The following is a 12,600-nucleotide window of genomic DNA, read 5'->3' as shown; positions in this document are numbered from 1 at the left end:
ACCTAGCCGGGGGTTAACAATTAACAAAAGCCCACATATTATGTATCCGTTATAATATTTTATGTTAATACATTCGTTAGTCTATTTCTATGACTTATTTAATATCGGCACAACGATACATTTTAATGTAAATAATAATGATTGGTGTATAATTGAAATATATACATATAATTTTTTCTAAAAAATACACTATACATCAAACCAAATAGCCAGACACACGCCTATTAGCACACGTTATAATTTGTGTTCTAGCTCGTGTTGTTAAGAGACTGATCGATCCCGAGATGAAACACCCCGATCCCTGGGATAGTATACGCTCACTTAAAAGTAGTAAGTACATCTTTCTGTGAGTATTAACAACAAGGTTTTATTATTATTATTAATAGTGTTGTTATAAATAGGGGTATAATGGTTTTAGTCAAATACCAAAAAGGTGATTTTTTTTCGCGGTCGTTTTTATGTTTTAAGGCGCACTTGAAAAAAAAAACCACACACACACGGCCGATTACCCGATCAATGGAGTCTATCTATAGCTATGGTAATTTTTTACGTCAAGCTAAAAAAAAACACTCTTTACATAGGGTACCTACATATTCTGTAGAAGTAAATACATACTATATATATATATATTTATTTATATTTTAGTGCGTGTTTTGGTTATATCAAGTGCATTAATGCTAATGCGTGCCGCCGAGAGAACGTATCGGCGCACAGTGCAGACATCCGGTGCTCATTGCCTCATTATGTACAAGCACAAAGTCCTCTATTCGGTATTTATAAGTAACCAGCGCACGGGGTGATTTCCTCCGGTTGAATAATATTTTGTATTTACAAATTTCTACCAAGTACCCAGTATAATCATGTACAAGAAACCCGGGAACGCGTTGATATCGACCGGAGGAAGTCGGACATAACGGGAATACAACCGATTTATTCGGTGTGGACTAGCTGTATTATTATTTGATTTGGTACCTATGTATAATTACACGAAAAACGACACAAAACGGTCGGAGTCGATTGTATTTGTTTTAAGCAGTCGGGTAAGAATATAATTAAAACAGCGTGGACGCCCTACAGGCTCAGCTCCCAACCTGTAAACACAGTTTCGGCACAGTTCAGTGCTAATTACACATAAATTTACTAATTATAGTACGTACAGATTTCTCAGTAAACTATCAAATAATAAAATAAGTTCAAGCTAAACTAAACAACGTCACACTCCAATCGCCAATTACAATACACAAAACTGTACTTAGATTAAAGATGAGTAAAAAGTAACAACAAGTTATAAGTATCAATTATATTATATTAATAAATTACCAATTAAATATATATTGTATTTTGTATAATAATGTATTTGTAATTTATGAGTACATAAAGTTGTAACGAGATGTATTTTTTTATAAGTAAATATACTATACTTTTGCATAAACGCCCAATTTTCATTAGGTTATGATGTCTGGATAATTTTCTTCAATACACGGACTTAAAGTCTCAAGTCTAAGTTCTCATATGTATAAATCTATTTCGATTTCTCAAATCTTTTAAATGTTTAGTTTTAACTACCTTGTTATTTTAATTATAAACAGTTACTCAAATATCGACTTCCACAATAACCTGGATAAAAGATAGATGAGCTCAAATATTTGTACAGAGTTAAAATCCGATCATTATAAGGGCGTTAATTTGTCTTGCCTTTAGATCTAAATTGGTTCCTTGTATGAATAAAATGTCTTTTAATCATTGAAAAAATTATATAAGTTAAAAACTATAATTTATACCCTGAAGCTTATACAAATTAACCTGAAAATAAATTGACATGGTCGAAATTTATTAACTTTTCCCCTTAATATTGCCTATATAAAACTCCTTAAAAACAGCTCGCTTTCAATTCGAACGACCGACTGAACAGCACCGTGTATAAATTGTAGCCAGTAAGAATAAATTAAGGAGCAAACCCAAGTAGTCTATTTAAAGGACACGGACTCGTTGTAAATTCGTCTTAAGTAGTATAATAATGATTTTATTATATCACAGTATATTTTTAAAAACGTGTTGGTACGATAATCCAAATAAGGCAGATGCAATTTTAAATTTTTCATTCGAATACAATTTATTTCAATTGACTTCTCGTCCCGAGATTATTCAATCTAGAGATTAGTTTTTCTCGATATTCATCCATTCGGGTATTGTCAATTTTCGTCATCGTAGGTAGTTCAACAAGTGTGCAGCTAAATGAAGGAGTCTAGACTTATAAATTCACTTTTAAATACGCAGCATTATCCTGTAGGTATTATAGGAGTACCCGGGGATGTTTTGTCTTGGTCTGTGGGAAACCATAATCCCTTAATTGCACCTTTGTAATAAGTGTCGAAACGAGGTGTACACCGCAATTCAATGTCAGTCATCGTTGCGTTTATCTTTGTCTTTGTGTTGTGGGCTAGGCGAGCGTCTATACTTCCCATACCGGCCTACCACAATACGAACACTTGTGGTTTTATACTCGCGTTATGTTATCCTAAAACAATAGCAAGCAACAGCTATACATGCCGGATGCACACTGCATCCCATCGGTTTCTCGCACTGTCGTACTACAAATTCTATGTACAGCGACCCTTCAACAAAAGGCAGATTTGTTTAAAAAAAAAAAAACAATATTCACAATTAACATTTGTATACTACTCGTACCACTGTAGTGTAATAATAACCGTATACTGCGTTTTACGGTGTGTATAGTCTATCGATAGGTATCGCTTACTTCCTATTGCAATAGTGTGTTCATAATATTTTTTCAAAGAAAACGTCCATTTTTCAATAGTACCACAGCGTGTGTAGTAAGTGGAAAGACGATTTTTAATAATTGTAGATACTCCAATTAGATTATACCCGAGGACTGGGATAAGTTCTTAAAAACAAAAGTTGTATCTAAAAACTTGTATTCAATACGTTTTTATAATTTTTTGTTTTTTAATAATAATAAAAGGTTCTCCAGAATAGTTTTACAATGAAAATTAATTACTAAATTCGATCCTTGGTGTAAATTCTAAATAAGCAACCACAAAAAATATATTTTGTTGTAATTTACAGCCGATCTAAATATTTTGCGACGAAAAGTTTCCAACTTCGATCGAGACTATTAGGCGATTCCATTACTGTAGGGCATAGACATATATTATATTTTGATTTTTGTATGCTTTATTTAAATACAAAAGTCATATTTTTTTTGTATTCCATTAAGATGATTGCATGCAGACAGGTTTTAAGAAGTTTCATATAGGCAATATTTAAGAAAACAACGTTTTAATCAATTTCGACCATGTGACCATTTTGACAGCTTATTAACAGATTACCTTGTAAAGTTTTTTCAATGAGTAAATGCCATTTTAGACCAAAAAGCCTGAAAAAATTACGCCTACTTTAGATCCTATTTAAATTCTGTAAAGAGATTCTAGTTTGACTATTTTGCTAGGTTATGTAGGAACTCGATTTTCATTGAAAAAAATTCAGTTTTTTTTTAATTAAATAAATTAAATTTGAACATTTTCAGTATTAAAAATCAAAAATCCATTTCCTGTATGACCAGTAAAGTAGCCAAATAACTCGTATATCTTGTACATAATTATAAACGGACCATCCTAAGTAGTCGACATTTTGGACTATAATGTAATAAAAAAAACTAAAAATTTAATTTTCACAACTGCGCTTAGTAGGAAATCAAATTTTCTAGATAGTTCTTGGATATCTCTATAGGCGCTTGGCCAATTATTTTATTTATAAATCTAGGTACCGATTAGAAATTATATACGGGAAAAACCTATAGCACTATAAAAATCCATCACTTTCTTTGAAAACCTCCAAAATAACAACCAATTTTGCCCACTTCCGTTTTGTATTACATTATTGCAAAAATTAATGTGCCATTATTCTTCGATGTCAGCAAAGTACCTAAGCTACCAAATAAGTATAATTTGGTAATAATTTCAAAATTATAAAAATTACCTATCGACGAAATTCGCATATATTTTTTTTTTTTTTAATTGTATTTTTATGAGTTATGACCTAAATTAGACCAGGTTAGACGTCTACCGAATGACAAATTCAGATGTATAGGTAACAAAGTTGGGATAACAGTTTGTTTTGTTGATTAAAAGTTACAGTTCGGACATCATAACCTACGACACGTGATAACAACGATCACAGTATTAGACATTCGAATGAAACGTGTTCAATTTGTGATCATTGTCCTTTGCGAGGCCATGTGGTCGATACTGAATAGTGAATACATAGATAAATGCACAGGACACGCGACATCCTCTCACTTGGACATACAAAACATCTAACTGTTCTTTGTAACCAAAAAAAAAAAACACATTTTATCTCACAGAAGCCATAAAAAAACGACTTTATGTATAATGAAATGTGAAATACCTGCGTATGTCGTTAATTTTGCTACTCAAGAACGTGTGATAAATTAAAAAATTATGTTTAGCTATTGCGAACAACCATGACAAAATAGTGCAGAGTTCATACAATAAAAGACTTAAGTATAGTACCATCAGATTTATACTTAGATACTAGCACTCGAAAAACCCTATTGCAGCATTAAATTGGACTTATTGTCATCTTTAGTCTATTGTTTGTGGATGAGTGTGATTAGTGAAAATTTAAGGGGGGGGGAAGTTAATTATAAACTATATTCAAAATACTGTAAGCTTCAATTAGGGTTGTTAAATTGGTCGTACTTAACAAATCTGTCATTAAAAAAATAAAATCTAAAAATGTAGGTATTTTGAACAGCATTAACTTTCAGTTAAAAAGTTAGCAAATTATTATTATTTCATAAAGTCAATCAATAAATATATATGTTACCATCTAAGTTACTTAAGTTGACAGTACTTATTAAATTTATAATATTGTAAAACAGTATAAACAAAAATGTTTTCAAAAAGAAAACCAACAAAAAGTTAATTATTTTCCAAGAAAATGTATAGAACCATGTAGTGGGTGTGTATATATCTAAAATTATTTTAAAATATAGTGGTTTGACACCTCTAGGCAGTCATCAAACATGAATGTACAACACTGGAAAACAGATTACAAAACTATTTTTTGTCATACTATGTAATGTAACACCAAATTATAACAATAAGCTGTTATTAAATTGAGACAATAATTAGCAAACAATCGTTTAAAATTTCTATCATTAAACTAACACGATAGCTCATTTATACATTTTATTTCTCGGGTAACTTTTATAATTAATATGAATAAGATATCAATAGAAAATCATACAGTATAACAATGGCAAGTCAGATAAAGATTATTGAACCTTTTTTTTTTGCCTAATTAAGTTAAAATATGGATACTTTTATAAATAAGAACTTACTTGCATACATTTAAGGCTTAACAAAAGAATTTGCGTTTATATCCTCAAATTATAATGATTATAATAAATATCTATCACAGACAAATATTTGTATGTGTTAACAATAAAATAAAATACAAAAAAATTGAATGACTAACATCACTTCTACGATCTCGAGGTCCACAAAGAATTATTAACAATAAAATTAAAAAAAAAAAATGTAATAGTAATCAACACATAACATGTAACACATGTAAAAATATTATTGATAGTAAAAATACATCAATAAAGAAAAAAAAAGGTAAGTAAGCTTAAAATAATATATTAGAGAGTATTAAAAAAGCTGTATAAAGTTAGTGGTCGATCCATCTCGCCAGGCTGGATCATCGACGAGTTTAGCTCGACACAAAGGGCATGTTTGTTCACGGTCAAACCATTTAGCGACACAACCTTCGCAAAATATATGGTGGCACTGTAACAACACAGGTGTTGCGTACTCATCGTGACAAATTGGACAGTTCTTGCCTGCAGTGGTTAGTTGATCCTTGCTAGGAACCGTTCCTAGAGCCTAAAAATTTGTTTTTATTTTGTTATTAATTGTTTACACATATATTCAAATATAAATTAAAACAAAAATACAAAAAATTAATATTACTTAATTATCATACACTGAATATAAAAATGTCATGTTAAGATTTTACATAAATTACATTTAGCCACTTAGTTTTAAGCAGAGTTTAGAAAATTCACTAATAGGAAAAACTTTTTTGCATTCTTAACCAATGTCAAAATAAACTAACAAGTGTTGCTCCACATTTATTCGTAAAAATTTTTGAAATTGTTTAGTTCATTTTTTTTATTTAGAAAAATTGATTAAGTAAATTATTAAGTACACTTTTATACTTGTAATTGTTAGGCTTAAATGGTAACAAAATAATATTATTGATAATAAAGAAATATCTTACATTAATATCAATAATAAAAAGAAATAGAAATATGCAAATTTGGTTAAGGTTTAAAAATGTTGTTACAATATTTCCAACTATACAACAACATTTCGAAACATTCTCAATTTACAAAAATATTTTTAAAAAATGTTTTGACAAAGTTAAACTGTTTTTTCACCATGAGAATGAATGTTAAATGAACGAGCCAAGTATCTGAACATAGGTTCTTACACATTCATTTATTAAAAAAAAATTTGTTCTTTCCAAACACAGGTTTAAATTAATATATAACCTATTATAACTTGTTTTTTATCTATGCACAGTGAAACCATTCAGAACAAACTGGACAAATGAAGCAGACAGAATTTATTTTAGTTTACTTACGACGTTCTGAAGTAATTTATATGAAGCCGTCCACCATAATTTCACACAACCCATTAAATCAGTTCCTTTTGATACCATGTAAGCAGCTGATAAAAAAACTCCGACAACTTTTTTTGGACCCTGATACGATTCTAATAAATAATACAGCCAAGGCTGAATCGGCACACAGCATCGATATAACTGAGATGTAGCTTCGATAAACAAGTAAACTTTTCCCTAAATCATCAATTATATCATTATTAATTATGTAATGAAAATTACTGTAATTATTATAAAGTATATTTGGATTAATAAATATACTCACTCTTTTTATAATTGGCAAAAACTTTATAGGTAACATGATTATGATTATTTTGAAGATTATTGTAATTAGTTTTAAGATGTAATCATCTACGGCTATAGACCATAGCAAATTACTTATCGTTAAAGGTTGTATGTAAGGAGGAATGAATATTAACCTAAAAAAAAAAAATACATTATTTGAATTAGTTTAATATGTAATAGCTTTGTTTCATTATAAGCAGTCTTTCTATTGCTTTTTTCCACAAAGCATTCTATTGCTTTGTGCGATGGTGGAATATATTTGATTTGATATTTTATATTAAGGAATATACCTTGTAATATTATATATTATATTATAATAGATTCTATAATCTTCTTTATGTATAAAAATTAATGTATGTTTGTTTGTCCTTTATACATTAGTACACCATTCATCCGATCGCTATGAAACTTTGGGAAGTTGTTGAGTACACTCCCGTGAAGATAACTGGCATAGAACTTTTTGAAAATTCCACCCCTAAGGGTGGACTCAAACACGAATTTTGTATTTTAAATAAGAAATATTTTTTGTTGCTAACCCAAAATAAACACTTTGTTTGTAACCATGGTACTCGAACGAATGGTAGGTGATGATTGAAGGAACAGGCCGTATTTTTTTAAAAAATGTACATGATATTACAAACTGTATGTTAAGTTTAGGATATAAACCTATTTTTGGCAAACCGCATAAATTTTAAATACTAAAAAAAATGTTTTCAAAACATATTTTAAAATTAAAATATAATTATTTTTAAATACAATAATGGGTTATATTTTGGATTTTGACTGTGAACAAAAAGAAATATGTGCACTTGGTTGATAAAAAAACTACCTAGGTCAAAAAACACAATATTAATTGTTTAATTTAATAAATATTTAACTTCGCCTTTTCTTTATAATCTGTGAATGTAATATAGGTCATCTCTAGTCTAACAAAAGTGCTGGCTTTATATAATACAAATACATAATGTTTAGATGAGAAGTATAATTTATTAATTATTATGTTCCATATTTATTATACTTAACAATTTATAAAAATACTGTGGACTGCTGCCGTGTTCATTTTGAAATTATAATACAATTATATTAACACCACGCAAAAATTAAAAAAAAAAAAAAATAGTCTAATTGGTTTAAAGAAATCTTTGGATATAACACTAAGGTTTAAAACAGCCTAACTAAAGAGATGATAATAACGTTTCTCTATTTTAGTATTTTGAGGTAGTTGTAATTTAACAGCTCATTAACTGCTACAACTCCTTTCTCCAAGAAGGTTTCTAAGAGTTGTTTCTAGTCAATCTTCGAAAGAAAAGGTGTATGGTGGAACCTTTTCACTACATGGCTCATCGCCCAGTAAACGGAGCCACCTGTCTTACCCACTTAGCTACCTCAGCTTGTTTATAATGTTAAAAAATATGTTCTTACCCAAAATGTAAATTCATGTCACTGTAGAAATAGTAGAACAAAAACACCGACATAATCATATGACATATAGCAAAAAGTAGAAATCCAATGCTACGTTGAGATTGCTTGGCTACTTCGCGCTTTACAACGTTATTGAAGTACCGGAAAGACACAAAGAGCACCAAGAAGAGTAGTATAGCTAAAAACACAAAATATATACAAGCACGTTCGTTAGTCGAACCTTGAGGCCAAAATTGTCTTTTAGTTATGCTTTCAAAATATTTTAAAATAAGAAACTTTACCTGGAATATGATCGAAAATGGCTTTTGAAAGCAATATCAGAATAAATGGAATGTATTTTAGAGCAATACCAAAAACTTGAGCTATTTCTGGATTATGCCGAAGAACATCTTCTTCGCTTTCTAGAAAAAATTAAAATATAAGTTATAAATAATGTTATTTTTATATATACATTTTATTACATTAATATTATTTCTACAATTTTATAGAAAGAAATTGAAGTCACATTTTTTTCTTCAAATCTGGCAAATATGTTATTATTTCCAGTTATATTTTTAAATAAAACTTTATTCCAAGTTGAAATTTTTTTTTAAAAGAATTGGAACGGAGGACTAATCAAGATATAAGAAATTTACTAGAAGATGCTGTAATAATTATGACACTGTAAAGTAAAAGGCTGAGTTGGGTAGGTCATGTTTGGAGAGCACAGTGTGCAAAAGACCGCTTGGCAGTCAAAGGCAAAGATGGGTGGACAGAGTCAAGAACTATATGGACATTTTAGGAATGCACATTGGAGATGAGGTAGCTGCTGATATAGATAAATTAAAGAATGTTGTGGTTGTGGCAAAGAACCTAAATGGCTTATATTAAACCAAAATAATGTTTTTAAAATTAATTTTCAATCTTAACACTAAATAATCTTGTATTTAAATAAAAGTGTAAATAATAATTCAAATTGAAAATGTATACAAATTAAAGTTTTGATAATAAAATACAATTTTTTAACAGGTTATTTCGACGCGTCGTACGAAAAGTAACACTGTTCAAGTTCTAGCGAAAACTAACACCGTTCGAAGCTTCTTATGAAAACTAGCACCGTTGGCGATGACCTTACGAAAAGTAGCACCGTTTGCGAAATTTATTCCGAAAACCGTTGGCACCAATAGCACGAATGGTGCTAGTCTTTGTAAGAACTTGAACGGTGCTACTTTTTGTACGGGGCGTCAATTTAAAACTGTTAATAAAAATGTTTTTGTATGATTATTGGAAATAATCATAAATACAAATTTATTTAAAACAAAAATGTTTGGTGTGCTACATAAAACTAAACTTCCCATACCTTACTATTTTCAAATTAATTATAATTTTTAATAGCTAGGTTTGCATTTCTATACAACTCTTAATGAATTTTAAAAAATATGTCGAAACAACATGACATAAGCTGAACTTATTTCCTTTTTATTAAATTCAAATAATATAATAATTATTATACAAAAATAACTATAATATTATAAAATAATTATTATTGCTCATAAATTTATTTTTTAGTTAATTAATCTCATTGTGATTATTCGTTATGTAATAATTTTACATTCTCAGTTTATGTTCGTCTAAATTAATAAGGCAGGATTTTCTTTTAAGAGGTTCAACATCTCGTTCATAGTTTTAAAATCTTTCTCTAAGTCCTATTTTATTGTTTTGTCAAATTATAGATAAGAGATTTATATAAAAATTAAAACAGTTAAATGGAACATTACGAGTTGTATATTATTTATATAGTATGTAGCCTAATCCACGAATCCATGACAAATCAATTATGGTATTTTTTTATTATAATAGGAATGATGAAATATATTTTGTTTCCAAGATTTGCCATACTAGACCATTAAATATTCAATAATTGCTATCATAACACTTACGATTCTCATTATTGTTATTAGATCCGTTTGGAGATGTTGCACCTGAACTTTGAGGTCCGTGTTCAGGATTTTCTTCCAAATTAGGCAAATTCATATTTATTGAAACATCATTATTTGGCTGCTCATTTGTAGGTGGCCTAATATCAGATAAAGGAAGTCTCAGTGCAACTGGTGATGTTTCAGATACACCGTTGTCACCTATAAAGTCAATAATTAAAAAATTATCATTGAAAATAATCATAAAGTAATACGACCAAAATAAATACCTTGAGCAATGGGGTTTCTATCATCAGTTTCTGATGAACTAGGGGGCGAAAGCGGTGCGTGTACATTGTTTGAATTAAGGTTCAGCCACGTAGGTAAGCTTAAACGTACTGAAGATCCAGGTCCTAGGGGTAATGGTGAACCGGGGTCAGGATGGCGTGCTACTGTTATAATTGGTCTTAATTCTTCAACCACATTATGGACGTTACTGCGAAACATTGCAGAACTTTCAGCCGCTCTACGTTCTATGTGCATCATAAGATCAGCTGCGAGACTCATTCGACGACTTGGCACAGTTGCGGCGACTCTAGAGTCTACAGTAAATTTAAATATAGATACCAATTTAATTAAGACCAAGTAAACAACACCTGTCTAATTTGTACGCATTAACATTACCATTGTTTGCCAGATTCGATCCAGAACTCTCATTTGGATTGGACATCTTGATAAAAGTTTTAATAAAATCAACTAACTCTACAGTTATCTATGCTATCATTTATATATTATTTCTTCCCACATCTTAGCCACTTCATGATTGAAGATGTTCACTAAAATTATAATTATAAAAACTTGAATAAAACTATTATATTTACTCCTTCGTCCTGCTATGAAGGTATGACATCATTATTGTGATTTGTGATCAGTGATGAGTGTTTTAGCCTTATCAACACATTTCGTGTTCGGTGTTTGTTTCCCAATATTATCATATGTTTTCTTTAACCACAAGGTCAAATGATAAATGAACAATAGATAATTTATGGTAGTACTGTAGTAGGCTAGTTATATAGTACTTAAAATTCGAACTTCAATTAGTAGGCTAATAATTTTGTAATTAAAATATTTTAAATTTTCGTACTTGAAATAATATGTTAGTGTATAAGGTATTAATAAATATATTTTCTTTATCGCTTCGGTTGCATTTGTTTGTTGTATTTAAAAAATTAGAAGATAATAATCTACAATCGGCTTTCCGTACATATTACCCACACTATACGTTGACATTTATGTATATATACATATATATATATATATATATAATATATTTAATTTTTAATAACGGGTATGTTATTACCTAAAGAAGGTACTAACTATAGATACTACTATGTATTTAGAGGTAAACCGTAAACTTAAAATCGTTTGTAAACCATTAATATCGCTTGATACTAAATAATATTATGCGAATATGTTAAGTAATTCAGTAGAACAATGATTTTAATACCTACAACTATTAACTTTGCTTATGACAATTACTCTTAGACATTATCTGCGATTAGCGCTGATGATGGCAACATAGTCGCCGTAAATCGTAATACATATACGCTCAGTATATTTTTTATTGTGGTTAGGGTTTATTCATAATTCTACCTATCACTAAAACAAGGAACTCCGATATTCTACCTTTTGGACATTATCAATAAGACGTATCTAGCTAATGGGGCACCTACCACGGAGCTAAAGGTTAACAATAATTGTCCATAAAATATTAATAAATTAAATGAATATTATAAACTAAGCAATATACTACTTGTCATTATCGTAGTACAATATTGAACTTTCAGTGACCAAGGTCCTACTTATAAATAGATCTAAATTCATAAAATATATATTTTAGCCATCGTAAATTTATTATCTATAATAATTTGTATGCAATTTCCAGTATCATAATAACAAAATATAGCAAATCGATTAGAAATCATATATTAATAGTATAGACGTATATAGAAATTGTAAATGCTTAACTAACACCATTAGGGAAAAGCGAAAAATGTATTCCAAGATAATTTGGATTTAAGATCTGGATAGGTAGTTCCATAAGTACTATTATATGCTATTACTATTATTAACATTAAACATGTAATGGTTAGGTATGCATGTTATTATTATTACGTAATTTTTATAGTAAATAGTTTACTTCAACTTCAGAATTGTTGATAGGCATCACTTAAAATATTAAATAGGTGCTCTTATATAGTAT

At 29.3% G+C, this 12,600-nt stretch overlaps 1 protein-coding gene and 1 long non-coding RNA gene across 2 annotated transcripts; one reads left to right on the top strand and one right to left on the bottom strand.

Moving 5' to 3' along the window:
* The first annotated feature begins 233 nt into the window (after positions 1 to 233).
* Positions 234 to 1,239, top strand: LOC126847107 (uncharacterized). Its single transcript, XR_007686978.1, has 3 exons — positions 234 to 330; positions 402 to 538; positions 646 to 1,239. It is a non-coding gene; the product is annotated as an uncharacterized LOC126847107 (long non-coding RNA).
* A 4,047-nt stretch (positions 1,240 to 5,286) lies between these two features.
* Positions 5,287 to 11,278, bottom strand: LOC126840909 (RING finger and transmembrane domain-containing protein 2-like). The gene is made up of 8 exons (XM_050576923.1): positions 11,022 to 11,278; positions 10,628 to 10,939; positions 10,362 to 10,559; positions 8,724 to 8,843; positions 8,443 to 8,620; positions 7,001 to 7,154; positions 6,697 to 6,912; positions 5,287 to 5,933 (listed from the first exon to the last, which is right to left on the bottom strand). Exons 1-8 carry the CDS (start codon positions 11,065 to 11,067, stop codon positions 5,700 to 5,702), a joined length of 1,458 nt encoding a protein of 485 aa, XP_050432880.1. The 5' UTR covers positions 11,068 to 11,278; the 3' UTR covers positions 5,287 to 5,699.
* Positions 11,279 to 12,600: the final 1,322 nt, after the last annotated feature.

This window comes from Adelges cooleyi, unplaced genomic scaffold, assembly GCF_023614345.1.
Source record: "Adelges cooleyi isolate 19-005CV unplaced genomic scaffold, UGA_ACOO_1.1 ACOO_flye_CR_arks_rails_tigmint_CR_PRNA_108, whole genome shotgun sequence".
Classification (NCBI taxonomy): domain Eukaryota; kingdom Metazoa; phylum Arthropoda; class Insecta; order Hemiptera; family Adelgidae; genus Adelges; species Adelges cooleyi.
Note: the sequence above shows the minus strand (reverse complement) of the source record. Positions and strands in the feature narration are given on the sequence as shown.

Coding starts and splice junctions, on each gene's coding strand:
- LOC126840909 (XM_050576923.1), bottom strand. CDS start 11,067: ATGTCCAATCCAAATGAGAGTTCTGGATCGAATCTGGCAAACAATG. Junction 7,155..8,442: donor GACATGAATTTACATTTTGG/GTAAGAACATAT, acceptor TTTTTTTTTTAG/GTTAATATTCATTCCTCCTT. Junction 6,913..7,000: donor TTTTGCCAATTATAAAAAGA/GTGAGTATATTT, acceptor TTGATGATTTAG/GGAAAAGTTTACTTGTTTAT.